The sequence below is a fragment of the Mus caroli genome, unplaced genomic scaffold (genome assembly GCF_978045245.1).
Source record: "Mus caroli unplaced genomic scaffold, Mus_caroli_1 scaffold_3, whole genome shotgun sequence".
Taxonomy (NCBI): domain Eukaryota; kingdom Metazoa; phylum Chordata; class Mammalia; order Rodentia; family Muridae; genus Mus; species Mus caroli.
This window is the reverse complement of record NW_028227258.1, coordinates 34,218,212-34,233,718: the sequence shown is the minus strand read 5'-3', so window position 1 is coordinate 34,233,718 and position 15,507 is coordinate 34,218,212. Positions and strand designations below refer to the sequence as shown.

The 15,507-nt window shown below is 37.8% G+C and overlaps 1 protein-coding gene across 2 annotated transcripts in view; it reads right to left on the bottom strand.

Annotated features, from left to right (window-relative positions):
• The window catches only part of Ugt8 (UDP glycosyltransferase 8), a 66,315-nt gene that overhangs the window by 36,536 nt on the left and 14,272 nt on the right, over nucleotides 1-15,507 (bottom strand). For both annotated transcript variants that reach the window (XM_021158526.3, XM_029475273.2), the window contains exon 2: nucleotides 6,048-6,871. In XM_021158526.3, coding sequence (XP_021014185.1) covers nucleotides 6,048-6,869 — 822 coding nt within the window. In that variant the 5' untranslated portion in view covers nucleotides 6,870-6,871. The remainder of the gene's footprint in view (nucleotides 1-6,047; nucleotides 6,872-15,507) is intronic.

Genomic DNA, 15,507 nt, shown 5'->3' with positions numbered 1-15,507 from the left:
TATAGGGGTCTAGATAGACTGAATAAACTAAAGCCATAGAAATTTACACTTTGCCCTGTAAAGTAGAATTTAAGGTCGGAAGCTTAAAGAGAACAGTAAACAAAGATTGAAATAAGGGGTTTAGGTCTTCACATTCAGATGCATATATACATATTTTGGTATAGGAAAGCAAAAAAAATCCATATCTAGCAGAAACGATGTCTAATACAAAATCAGTAAAAATACACAGATCCCATGGGTTGAGAACCATTGGATCTCAAGAAGTAGCTTGTCTTTCCCCACCAATAGCTTTGGATCACCAGGAAACCTGAACAATTTTTTGAACATCCCAGACTTAGTAAGTTGCCTGCACTGGTGTACTGACATGAACATCAAGCTGAGTGGTCAACACTTAAGAGTTAATGAGAATATAAAGAGTACAAATACACATTCTTGCATGAATGCAAGAATTCATAATGTAAATTTGGTGTGGCTAATGAGTCTGGACCCTTAATCTTAGTAAAAGGAATATACTTACTGTTTCTAAGGTTTCTGGACTAAAATAACCAGTTTAAATATAATAGAGAATTTGGTAGGATTCCTGTCTACATCATTAATGTGCATAAAATTTACCTCAGCTTTCTCAGGTCTGAGAGGCACAAAAAGGGGAAAATGGGCATGTGTGGAGCCAGCAGAGAGGAACCTTAAAAAACAAAGATCATGCCTGAGAAGTTAAAGAGTCTAGTACCCTGAAGCACCATGCCAGTACTCTCCCATACTTAAAGCTATTCTAGAAAGTTGTCATTTCTGCTCATTATAAAGTCACTTCTGGATAGCCTAAGGACAATGAATCTCATTTACTGTTTTTTTTTCCTTCTACTTTAGTAAGAAAACTGATATAGGTTACTAGATAGACTGAATAAAAATAAAGCCAGAGAAATTTACACTTTACCCTGCAATTCCATGGCTCCCCTAAGATTAAGTATGGCCATGGGTGGTTGTCATCTACTAACACACATAATGTGATAACTGCTGTTTTTGCACTAATAAAGTTGAAGACATGGCAACAACAGCATTAAAACAATGGACCATCACCTACTGAAAATTTCATGTTATGCAATTTTCTATTTGGTACAATATTGTCAAATAGTATCTGGGAACTTAGTATAAAATATTCCTCAAACACAGCCAAAAAGTAGGTTGGTAGGCCTTGGAGGTACTGATTTTTCACAACTCCAAACTTGCCCTATTCTATTTGTTAAAATATGAGCTGAAAATGAAGGATATGCATTAGTCTACAATTTAGAAAGCAGACCTGAGCTATGAAAAAGAATCTAAAGCTATTCTTCCTAGTTTCGATTCTATCAATTACTTCCTTCCTGTCTTTGGTGGATAGGTGAATTCAACTTTCTGGTTATTGAAGTAGCAAAAGAACAATTTTGCATTCTAAAATAATCAAATATGTGTTATTTCTGTGAGGCAGTGACTGTAAATTTGGGCTTTCTTTGTATTGCATCGACTATAAGTGTAGTAGAAATTAGACAAGACTGGCTACTAAACCTGGCATTGCAATCAATGTGGAATATAATGGCTATAATCTCACATCTCAATCTTTAAAACAATAACACAGGGTCAGATGGTGATATAGCATATTATTAAAACAGCCTCAATTTTAACAGCTCCCTGCAATTTGATCAAGCCATTTACCAAAGAGACACAAGTAGCAACATCACGGCCTAAGTTTAAATCATTATCATAAAGATTCTGAATCGATGGAGGCTGAATACGTTTTATGAAAAAACACTGCTTTCTTTCATTCTGCTCATAACTAGATAACCTTTCAAACGACTCAGAAGGCTAAGCTATTAAATCTGCTACTCAAGTCTCTTTTTCCACAAGGCAGTTCTGATAAATGACCAGGCAACAATAACCCTCTTCTTATTTCTTTCCTGTAGCCCTCTCCATGACTGTATTTCTATAACTTAAAAAAAAAAAAGCTACCAAATTGGTAAATTGAGGACAGTAGTATTCTTTAACTGGAGATAAAATAATGCTGAGGTGTACCTAAGGAGCAGCATACCAGCTAAAGTCATCCTTCCAGGCAGGAACTAAAGGTCGCTTTCACTACCAATCCTCTTTATGAGTGTATCCCAAATGAGCAGAGAAACAGTTTAGCTCACCAGTTAGGTGTTATCAATCAAAATCATTAGTACACCTATTTTTGTTCGCTAAAATAAATTAGTCTGAAAGTTTTAGTTGCTTTGCAGAATAATATGTACATATAAATTTGGAGCAGACAGTGGGTTTCACTCTTTAACACTGAGCCATCAGCTGAATAATCTTATCTTTTGGCAGCTACTTCTACTGGCTTCACCTAATATAAAACATCTATTTAGAGCCCGGTACTGTTCACACACTCAGGGTACACAAATGACACCATTTGAGGTATCTACTCTCATGTTAAAGAAACACAAAATTTGTCAAACTAACAGTGAAGGTCGAATAGTTAGATGCTGCTAGAATTCACTACTGTAGAAGCTGAAAACCGACAGAGATCAACAGCCTGGCAGAGCTAGACAACTTCTTCTAATGATAAAACATAAAAAGTTGTCATAGGAAACATTTCAAGTTAATAATAAATAGACTCCCAAAATAAACATGTCTATATCATCCAATAAAAATACTACAAGTTGCATTCACTCCATATGCCATTATTTCATTTATATTTAATATTAGAGGGCCCCTTTAAGTAGAGCTTCATTCAAAGACCTCTTTCTAGGCAAAAGCAAACTATCTTTTAGAAAACTGGAATCTATGTTTTCTACTGACTCATAATGACCGCAGATAATCCTGGGTGAGGATGTGACCTAACCTAGATGTCTTCCCTGTAATCTAAGAGATTTATGTCCCTACTGTGGACAGCCAAGCATTGATAATATAACAGAGGTAGTTTCTCTGGCCACATTTCTAATGTCTTGAATAACTTGGATATCCAGGTAAACAATATCTTCACACTATATCAACACAACATTTTATTATGTAAATGTTGTCTATGTTTGTATCAATATAGAATCTCTAAAACATAAGAGTACAAATAGTTTCAACTGGTTCTCATACTAAGCACTCAAAACCACTGATGTCAAATTTGACTAAAGAAACAGCTGTCTATGTACAGTCATGTATACAATTACATGTAGAAATGAATAATGTGTGTTACAAAGGGTATAGTCATTTTGACAAACTAATCAATAACACAGCAATTCACACTACAAGTGGATTGCCAGACTCTGGCCTTCAATGAGTCTCTCAAATTCTTTAAATCTATCTGACACGTGAATGAATTATTCTATCTATTCTCTGTATTTTGAAGACAGAAAAATTTACTGAATGGAACTGATCCATACACAATAATTTCTACATATTCAAACATCATAAAAGTTTTGAATAACATCTTTTAGAATTTTTTCTATTTCTTCCTCCCATGCTACAAAAGTCAAATCTTATTGTCAAATCATTTTCAGACATCTAGAAAATGAAATAAGTTCTCAATCTAAAAATATGAAGGCAATCAACAGCTGGATAGTTATTATTGAATAACATTTCTCGCCAGCTGTTTGCTGGACCGTCTTGGTTTAGTGTCATAAACATGTCTGCAACACTATAGACACTTGAAAAACTCATTAACTTTTATAACGCTATTGTATAGCTTATCTCGGATATTAACTACAGAAATTACTCAGTAGGAAGACATATTCGATAAGCATACAAAATTTCAACAGAGTAAGGGGAACCAAAAAAAGTAAGATATACTTTTATCAAAATATTCATCTAGAGATGGTACACTGAATCTAAACCTCCCATGTTACTAATCATGTAACAGTATACAACATACGCCATGAATGTTCAACTGTAGGTGTGGCCAAGCCAATACACATAAGAAACTGCTGCGAAATGGAAGGACAATTTCACTATATTCACTGCAGAAAATCCAATGAAGAAAAATGAAGCAAGAAGCTCATAAAGTAGGTCAGGCAGTGTTAACAAGTTAAGTCGGAAACAATTTTGACTAACACATACTAGGTCAGCTTCAAGAAAATCCAGGAAAATTGGCTTTTAAAAGAAACAAGATGGTCTAGAGGTAGTGGTTAAAAGCATTGACCACTATTCCAAAGGACCATAGTTCGATTCCCAACACCACTTCATCTGTAATTAATGCATATAGTACACAGACATATATATATAGCCAAAATGTCCATACACATAAAATTAGTAATTTTTTTTTAAATTTAAAGAGAAACACAATATTCAAGCTAGCAAGATATCCATGAACAGAGGGGAACCAAGGTAGTAACAATAAGCTCAGATTATTGAAAAAATGCATATATTCTACATGTTTTAATAAAAACAATGCAGAAAAAAAAGGCAGCATAAAATAGTCTTGTATACCTATAGTTGGTTGTTCAGGTTGATGCAACTCTAGAAATATGCACAGAAATTGAAAGAGGGAGAATAACAATCAGCAGCTCTTTCTCTAATCAAGAGAGTGAGGAGACAAATAGAGAAAGTACTCAGACCAAAAGTGATGGACTGTTTTCATTGGGAAATGATGAAGCTGTGGGAAGAACAAAGCAATGTCTGGGACATTATAGATGACCATCTTAAGGTAAAGACAGATTTGCTCATAAATCCTCAAGAAGTTGCTTCTAAGATCTGACTTTAACTATCTTTAGGAAGAAGAGTGATATGTCACAAGGTGACTCTGGCAGGGGAATGTTTAAGGACTGAAATCTGGGTCAAACAAATTCATGAATGGCTGAGATGAGCTAAGGTTATTTCTCATCCTCTACAGTTGTTAAAGAGTCCAGCTGTGTCCTCGACACTCCAGTAGCTTCAGCAATTCAAGCTGCTAACACTCTACTGTACATGAAGGCAGCTATTTCTGTTTCCATGTCATACAGACTATACCACATTACCTCTTAAGTATCATTCAAATGGTTCTCTCAGAAAGTCTCACATTTACATTCCAGTCACTACAAGAAAATACTACCTAGGGATCATTTTTATGTAATACCTACAGGAGGCAATCTGAGTTTTCTCTTCATTGAGGGCCTGATAGACTTTTGAATTACGGTCCACAGTAGAAACTAACCATTTGTGCAGGTATCTATTTTCAGAGATGAGAGCAAGAAAATTATATAAGCTCTAATACTGTTATAAGTGGTATTAAGCACTGAGCTACCCTGAAATTAGAAAAAAATTTTAATTCATATGTAAGTGACCTATGGTAGTTTAAGTAGCTGATTAAAACAAAGTAGGATGGAAAAGAGATTTCTAAAGAACAATGACTTTGTTGATGGTTCTACAAAAAGAATGTAGGTTTGAGCAGATGGATGCTTTTAAAATACCATTAATTCTGTTTTTCAAATTAGACTGCATTAGGGCATGTTACATTTGTTATTAATTTAAATTCATTGTTTTCCTACTTTGAAATTAATGCTCATTTCAACTATAGGATGGAAAAGTTCCCAATAGGTGCTTTTCAGAGAAAATATATTTTAGCTTTCTCTGGCTTGCTTACCTTAAAAACTACAACACAAACTTTTACTAAATGCCTTCCAGATAAAAGGTAAAAATAAATATGTTTTATTGTTCTCTTTAAAGCTGTACAAGAATCAGTAATTCTGAATGCCCAGAAAAGTACCTTTATTGTTCAATTTTTTTCCTAGTTTACTAAACACAGAACTCGGCATACTATTTGTGAAGAACAGAGTCTTTAATTAAAAGCAAAATAAGTTATGCTTGCTAAAACTACACACAGCTAAGTATATTCAGCTCATAGACTGTAGTTACTTAAAAATCTAGTTCCCATTCAATTTGTTGACTCCGCAGAACAGAGAGCCTCTTGATACTACAGATACACTCACCAAAGCATATGAATTCCAGGGAGAAAAAGAGAGCTGTCCTGCTATGGGCTCTTAATGTGATACTAACCAATACATTTTCTATCAGAATGAAAATTAACCCTTGTAATTAAAAAAAAAATTACCAAGGAGTTCAGCAAACCTTACTTCTGGCAGTGGGCTGGCCGGCTTTGTCAGGATTCCTCCAACATACACAACATTAGGCAGCGTGGGTCTTGGAAACTCCAGTGCTACGTCAGTACATAACATCCATAGGCTGGACCCATGAACCAAATCATACATGGACTTTGCAGGCAGCAGGTTGTACTTCTGCATTATCCGCTCATATTTCGGGAGAACCAGAAAGCTAACCCCTATTCTGGATATGAGGTAAACACCAGTATTTTTCATCCTTTCCAGGAAGTTCATGCGGTCTGTGAGGAGTGAGTTAAACTCTGGGACATAAGCTAAAGGAGCAGGTGCTCCTACTTCAGCAGGATACCAAAGGCCAGTAGAAAATACTGCATACTTAACGCCTAAAAGATGGGCGATCACAAATCCACACATATCATTGGGGTCAACCAGTAGCAGGTCAAACTTTTCTTTTTTTAAACCCTCGATTAGGGCTTGGTTGCCAACCATCATGTCACAATTCTTAGTATAGTGATCCAGTATGTCAACCAGTTCAACTGCTGTCAATCTCCCAGAAAATATATTCCTCATTTTAGACTGCAGGAAAGCATCTGAGGTGGTACTGTTGAAGATGCCTGGGTACCGCTGGAGGCTGTAGTGATTAGATGGGGCAATGTCTCTGCCTTCTGAGAGGAGGAGCACGGTGTGATGGCCTCTCTCGTGCAAGGCCGATGCTAGTGTCTTGAAAATGTACAAATGGCTTTCAAACATAATTGGCGGCACAATGATGATTTTAGCAGCCCTTGCTATTCCAACAGCACTCCACAGGAGCATGAAATATGGAGTGTAAGACTTCATAGCTGAAAAGACAACCAGAAAATGTCTTAGAACATTATAGAGGGTGGCCATTCAAAACAATCGCAAATAGTTTATTTTCTAAAATATCTAATGATCCAATTCCTTTAAAAAAATTAGCCCAATATGTATTCAAAAGACACGTCACTTAAATAAAACAACAATATTATTATGGACAGAATTGGAAGAAATTGATATATAATACATATTAACACCAATATGAAAATTTGTAACTTTATCAGTAAAAGAAAACTTTTTACCCAGACAATAACTTCCGAAAAGCCTAAAGACACTTAATATTACTTCTTTGAATACTACCTATGAAATAGTACTAATAAATTCTTATTCTTAATAAATGTCATGCTAATTCCAGGAAAATTGGCAATTTCGATTTTCAGGTATATCAGTAAACAATTGTTACTTAAATCATTTTTATTTAGTGGTAATATTCCAAATTGTGATTAAAGGTTTCCAAGAGAGGACACACTTCAAAAAAATTAAGTAGCAGTTCAAAAATTCTGTAGAATTTTACCTCACAAGTAAAGTTAGCTTTATTATGTTTTTTATCACTAAGTACACTAAATATTCTGATGGTCTATATTCATGCAACATTTTATTTGTTATGCATTGTATTAATTTAGGGCATCATCTAAATGAATGACTCTCAAACTCCAAGAACATACTGAAAAAGAGTTTGGTGAATGAGTAAGTCCCAGACCATACTATATATGTGCCACCTTCAACCAGAGTATCAACCTCAAGGCAGATGGATGTACACTTCAAGACAGACATTTCTCCTACCCTTTCTGGTTAACAGGTTAAGAACCATGTCTTACCCCATATTAGTGAGAAATAAACACATTATGTATAGGAAAGGTAATAGCTGTACACAAAGTCTATTCAATATAATTAATCTAAGCTCTAGGTTAGACCCCAAAGAGAAAAAGATTCTGAAGAGTTTGGCACAGAAACTGGACACTTTGATTTCAAGGAACAACACAAACTATATTTAGACATATTTGACAAATAATGGTTCCCCTGTGCACTTTTGCTCATGACTGTATATTATCCATATTCTTTAGCCAAATTTCCACCATCTAAATATAATTGTAACAAATATACTTTCCCAATATTTAAACTCTGCATTAATCAAAAATAATCATATGCTTAATAAGCTGGCTTCTTCCAATAAATAAACATACTATATTTTTAGCTGTTTCCCCTCTTACTCCCCACAAAAATAAAAATGGTACATTCTATAAATGTTATAAATATTAAATGTTGCTTAGCATATTACATAGATTTAGAAACAAATCTATAAGAAACATTGTTTCCACAGTGAATTTTTCTCTAATTACAAGGTCTATATAGGGTAAAATTAGTAGTCAAACTTGGAAGAAAACATGCTTTTTAGGTTTTTACTGTATTATGCTTTTGCTTCATACCAACGTGTCTCTCTAATGTTACCTTCTTCTAATCTTAAAAACATTTAGAGGTTTTGCATTTGCATGTTATAAATTCTGAGTGCCCCCTGTGCCACAAGGCTTTTGCCAAAGAAGGAACACCTGCAGCAACAAGGAAAACCTGCAGCAGCATTTTAAGGGCCAGATTGGCCTGGGGGTGCCACAAGGATGATGAACCACAGAATTACCCACCACCCTTGACCACGACTCCATCCCTTGCTGGCTTGACCTCTCACAATGGCTACCTGGGCACTTTCTGCCTCTCTCTAGTTTGATATTGGGAGAAATCAGCCTCCACAGGACCCCAAGTCACTATGAAAGTGCACCCTGAAGAGGAGGAGGAAGAAGAGGAGGAAGAAGAAGAGGAGGAGGACGAGGAGGAGGACAAGGAGGAGAAAGTGAAGGAAGAAGGGATATCTACTATACCACAGGCTAAATGTGCCATAGAATCCTTGTAAGAGGGATGAATGGCCAGGCTGGAGCAACTCAAGGCCTGAGACACCATGCCAAGCAAGAAGGAAGCACATACAACATTGGAGTTTGGGTCAGTGACGCTGACCCTCCCAGAGCCTTCATTCTAATCCTAAACTGAAGTTTGAAGGCACAGGCTTTCTAGATTGGGGTGATCATGCAAGTAGTATTAAATGAAACTCACTAAACACATACACACACACACACACAAGGAGTGGGGAGGAGAGGGAGGGAGGGAGGGAGGGAGGGAGGGAGGGAGGGAGGGAGGGAGGGAGGGAGGGAGGGAGGGAGGGAGAGGGAAAGAGCACAAAGGTGGGCTCCCTATCCTCAGTTGCTACTAAGGAATTGAAAAAAATAATCTATCTCTGATTTGTAGGGTCACTCTTTGACTATATAGGTTTCTAGGAGACTAGGGTTTAGAACCAAAGCCTTGTCATACACTTATGACCTCCGGATTTTGGCTGCCTCTGAGTTAAAAGGACTGGGGTGGCAGGACTAGACCTGTAAGGATGGAGCCATCCTAGTCCCTCTCCACCCAGTTCCAATGCTGAGTCACAGGGGCTAGGAGAAGAAAGGGGCAAGGTGACCGGATTGTTTTGCCTACCCTTGGGGATAGCAGAAGAGTTCTACCTCTTTCCAGGGATGGGGATTTCTTGTTCCTGTGATCCCTCCTTAGGGTAGGAAGGCAGTGAGGGCTGGGCCTCTTACCCTCTTCCTCTCCCCATCTTCAAGCCCACGTGCAAGTCAGAACTGTCTCTGCTACATTGCTGTCCAAGGGATGGGGAGTGCAAGGGTGATGGGCTGAGGGAGCCTTGTGGGAAGTGGGGCAAGCCAGCACCATCTGGTGGTCATGCCTGTAAGAGTGAGTGAACCCAGGGATCACTTTGGTGATCTAGTGTCATATTCTGCCATCATGATAGCAAGGCTAGGCAACTCACTTGCCCCTGAGAAAAAGGAGCTGCCTCGGAACTTGCCTTGGACTGAGTCCACCCCCGCCCCCTTATGTACCTAGCCACTCCTGAGGTGGGGAAGAATCTTTACCCATAGCCCCTTCCTTGCTGGGTGCTAAACCCCCAATGCAGCTTGGGCTCTGCCTTGCACTATTTCCCCCTTTTGGCCTGGACCCTCCTCCTCCATAAAAGAGGCAGGTTCAGAGGCCCATTGCTCTCCTCACCCCAAGCACTTCCCATGACCATCTGCACAGCTGCCCAGGTACTCCCAACAGTGGGGAGGGGGACAAACAAGAAAGGATGGCAGGACAAGACCCCATATCTATTTTAAAAGTGATGATGTAATATATTAGGAGGAAGGTAAGGTGCCCTGGGCCTCATCTTATGACTTCAGGTGATAGGGGACCTCAGGGCTGGAAAATTCTGAGGCTTAGTCCCGAAGAGTGGGGAAAATGTGGCCTCCACTCTCTCTACTTGTGGCTTTCCCCCTCAGTGCCTTAGTGAGGGAAAGCACTTCCCCCCTCTCCCATTCCCTTCATCTATCATGACCCAGCTCAGATATAAGAGGAAGGAATAAATAATAATAATTTAAGATTCATTTTTAATAAAACTTTATAGGTAGAAGTTTTATTGACAAAACATGATGTGGTACTAAATCCCTTATCTATAGGCATTTACAAATTTTATGTTCCTCAAATACCTTGAGTAAGTATTGGTTGACTCATACATTAGAATTGATGATTCCAGACCATTGTCTGGGGATTTTAGAATTACCATGAATATAGATTAACTATGACCCACCAATTCCAATGTGTGACACATGACAGCCCTTGACATTTTATATTGCAAAGAATAGTGATTTGTTTGACAGTAAGCAAAACAAATAAACAATTATACCAGAGCAGGTTTGAATGGAGCTGTAAAGCACTGTCAATAACTTCAGATGCCACTCAAATCATATATATGGTTATTATAAAGACATTTAAACATACCTCCCCCAAAGCCCATACCCACACTTGGGTTTTGATTTTTTGTTTTGTTTTGTTTTGTTTTTACCCCCTTTTTCTGGCACCTATTAAACCTTGTGCCTAAATCATATTAAAATCTCTTTCTAATAAACTCCAACTATGCTTCATAGTGACTGGTCCTAAAATGATTTTCTATAGCAAGGTCAAGTAGCCCGAGCTTCACCAGACCATTTCTGAAGACAACTCCAAAGGCTACTCCAAGGAAGCAGTGTAGAGTTGTGTTTGCAGCCAATAGTCACATTGGTGCTGACAATTAAGAGCCCTTCTTTGAGTTTGGAGGTTCTACTTTTCTTCCTTAGGTAACTAGAATAATCATGGCACTGCTATAGATAACCAAGAGAATCACCATTACACTCAATCACAATAGCAGTCAATTCACTGAAAAATTCTGTGACGAGCTAGATGCTGTACTGAGGCATAAGAGGAGGACTGTGGCTTCTGTTCTTTTCAAGGAATAGCATCCTCTCCTTCAACTTTGTTCATGGACAAAAAGATAAAATGAGTATTTCTCAGCATCTAGTTTCAGTCATATACATATTTTTTCCTTACAGGAGATAGAGTAAAGCAGGGATCAAGAAACCTCTTTTGCTAAAAAATCACTGACTCCTCTTTGGAGCCACAGGTAGTGAAACAGGATGAAAAGCTAATATTCTTGTCATTGTTTTCTCTGTCTCTCTTATTTTGATTTAAAATGGTATCTTCTGGTCACTGTATTCCTGTATAAAATATAGACCCCTCCCAAATAAGGTGGGAGCAATGGTCTAGGACTGACAGCCTCAGCCTGAAATGGAAGTAATCATTACCTGAAGAACTTCAGCCTCTCTGGCAATAAGAGTTTCTTTCTGAGATCACCTATCAAGACCTGATCAGAGACAATGTCAGCCAGCAACCTTGTTCTCTAAATCCAATGTTCCTGTGAGTTTCTTCAAAAAAGAGGGACACTGTACCTGCTTACTAGTTCCTCTTCTCAAAATAACCACATTGAACATATCTCTGCTTTCAATTTCTGTCTCTGTAACAAGTATATGGGGACCAGTGGCTGAGCCCAGCATGTTGGGGCTTTTAGTGTCCAGGTTTCTACCCTAAAAGCTCCTATTATAGGAGGATAAATGCTGTGTGCTATTTACAATTTTACCTTGTTATCACTCTTACATGCCTCCTATATGGAATGAGATCGTAGTAATTATTAACACTCCAGACAATACACTCCAAAGAGGAAACCTGGAAAAGTGTAACTACAAAGATGCTTAAGGTTAGAGATGCCATTCCTCTCTGGTTATGCCAGATTACTGTCTATGAGGAGCTAAACTACCCTCACAAGCCACTATACTGTCTCTGTTTATAACACCAGGGTAATGAATCATCAAGGTCTTGGCAAATCGAGCAAGTGGCTCGCCTCATAGCTCTAACCTTGTAGTTCCTTTCTTGTGCTCTTGAGACTGAAAAGCGTTACTTCACTTACACTAAGACAGTCGCACCTGTTTTGTGAAATAAGGCTGAAAAGGTTAAAAACCTGACAAAGGATAACACCAAGAAATTAATCCACTTTATCCGGGTACATAAAGAAAGGATGAAAGCTCACATACATGCATAAATGCATCTCTCTCTCTCTCTCTCTCTCTCTCTCTCTCTCTCTCTCTCACACACACACACACACACACACACACACACACACACACACACACACTGGTTAAAAACCAACTGTATTTCATTGGTTACTACTTGCACATGACAGTAATACCTAGTGTTCTAAAGTAAAGTAAATTATGGGTAGCTGTTTGCAAAAAATGCTGCTGACAGTAAAAATCCTGTCACAGCACAGCAGCTTCTCAGCTTGGGGTGGGAAGAGAACCCACTATTTAGAAAGGTATGGTCTGCACTATCAGTTCGCTCCCACCTTAAAGAACAGAGGTGGGGAAGGAGGTCTAGAAAGATTGCTCAGTGGTTAGGAGCAGCACTGCTTGTACTTCCAAAAGACCCAGGTCTGATTCCCAGCACCCATGGGGCAGCTCACAACTGTCTGTAACTCCAGTTCCAGAGAGGTCTAATACCCTCTTCTACCTCTTTCTAGAGCACTATGCGTGTAATGTGGTTTTTAGACAAACGTGAAAGCACAGTACCTATACACATAAAAATTAAATTAAATTATTTAAAAAATGTATGCTGGGAACTCTGAAATAACTGAACTGCAATCTGGGTGAAAGTCATATACTGGCAAAACTCACGGTGACCATCAGCAGGTAATAAATAGATAACTAGATTTTCTTTTTTTTTTTATTACGTATTTTCCTCAATTACATTTCCAATGCTATCCAAAAAGTCCCCCATACCCTCCCCACCACTTCCCTACCCACCGATTCCCATTTTTTTGGCCCTGGCATTCCCCTGTACTGGGGCATATAAAGTTTGCAAGTCCAATGGGCCTCTCTTTCCAGTGATGGCCGACTAGGCCATCTTTTGATACTTATCCAGCTAGAGTCAAGAGCTCCGGGGTACTGGTTAGTTGATAATGTTGTTGCACCTACAGGGTTGAAGACCTCTTTAGCTCCTTGGATACTTTCTCTAGCTCCTCCATTGGGGGCCCTGTGATCCATCCAATAGCTGACTGTGAGCATCCACTTATGTGTTTGCTAGATTTTCAAAATGTACCACTTTTCTAAGCTTTTGTGTATGTGTGTGTGTGTGTGTGTGTGTCTTGTTTTGATTTATTCAAAAAACAAAACAACAACAACACATTTGTATGCTTGTTTTCATATAATTTGCAAGTATGTACAGTTCATCTACAAATATGAGACAAAAACTCTGGAAAAAAAGGAAGAATGTAATTCATTTCACAAATGTAAAGAATAAATGATTTTGAGTTTTCCTGACAGAAGTTTCTAGTGAAAATTCTTAACACAGTCACTTTTTTTTTTTTTTTTTTTTTTTTTGAGGCAGGGTTTCTCTGTGTTCCTGCCTGTCCTGGAACTCACTCTGTAGATCAGGCTGGCCTTGAACTCAGAAAGCTGCCTGCCTCTGCCTCCCAAGTGCTGGGATTAAAGGCATGTGCCACCACTGCCCAGCAACACAGTTACTTTGAAAAGAACAAAAATTATCTGTGATTAACAATTTGAAGGTCCTGATGAAAATATAATTTTCATAAACTTTATTATCCTTTATGCTAACATATTCTATTATAGAAAGTCAGAATGATATAGCTATTTGGAAGTACTACAAACTGGCAGATCTTGTTTTATATAAAATGAAATATAAAAAATATTAAATATCATCGGTACCTTTTAAAATCGTTGTATAGAATGCATTAGTACTATTGCTTTTATAACACCCCAAGCTAGACAGCCTCACCACTCCTCACTATAGCTACCCACAGTTATCTCTCTCCTAACATCTACAGTACAGGTGGCAAAGCTGTAATGAGAAACTCAACCCTTTTCCTTTATCAGTAATAGCTGGCTCCTGTCCACATGGAGGATTTTTTTTCTCAACCACCAAGTGGAAGGAAAAATAAAAGCAAAGTTATGAAGAGGACAAGAAGATAGGACAATATGAATATCAACAAACACTGTACTTGAGATCTCATATCCATTTATGCCTGATCACGGTAAATTTAGCTACTTAAAAGTCAAATTTTAATCACCTAGGTCAAATTATCCTCAAATTTTAGGGCCCAAAGGGCTCAAGTGCTAAACATACAGATTCCAAGGTCTCTTTAGCAAATAGGCTGTGGCTTAGGTAGAAAAAAAATCTGTATTTTAAATAAGCAACTGAAGACTTGTATGGTGTTCTCTATCAGACTGACTGGTAAGAATCTAGCACCTAACACTTCAGTGCAGAGTTATACAAGTAACACTACTGAAGAAACTGTAGGTGTAAACTAGCAAGGCCTGAGTTAAAAATTAGCTCTTGAGGAGTTCAGAAAAATACAATGTATATCCTGGATCTTAAGGAACACAGAATAAGCAGTTGAACAATCTCAAAACATTTACAAGCTCCATTCAGCTTAGATTACCTACAGTCTCCAAGGGTATATGAATAATGCCTTTAGTATTGCTATGACAGTTAACCCTTGGCCAACCTGTCATTGTCATTCTTTTAGGACTGGGTTTCCCCACTCTCATCTAATTCATTTCACAGGCCCTATATTAACTTATGTTGTTAATGCATAATTTAAAATGGATTTTTTCTTTTTTCTTTTACTCTTTAATATTTTTGTTTTAAACAACAGCTGCCAATTGTGGAGCTTTCAGTAGATATGAGACAACACGCTAAGTACTTACAGCAGCTTTAGCACAACTCAACATGGAGCTCATTAGCACCCATATCAGAGACAAGACAGCAGCACACTCTGAGGAGCACATTTGTTTTTACAAAGACACAGAGCAAGTTGGAAAAGCAACACTGCAGTGGTTTGCAGATGACATCAAAACCCATTTAGAAATTTAATTAAAATAGTTGTAAATGGCTATTTAAGATTTTGGCATGGAAGTATATTCTAGAACCCAAGATAGCTTTTTAGTTAGCTCATATTTGAAGTATGGAAACAGTATTCTAACCATTTATTATGAAAAAATAAAAAGATCATGTACCCATAAATTCTGTCATTAGCAATCTTTTTATTCCTTTGAGCCTACTTATCTAACCTACCAAGTGACACTATCAAATTGGAAGATCATGAACATGCTTTACTATTATAACACTTGCCCAAACGTGGATTTATGAATAAATTCAG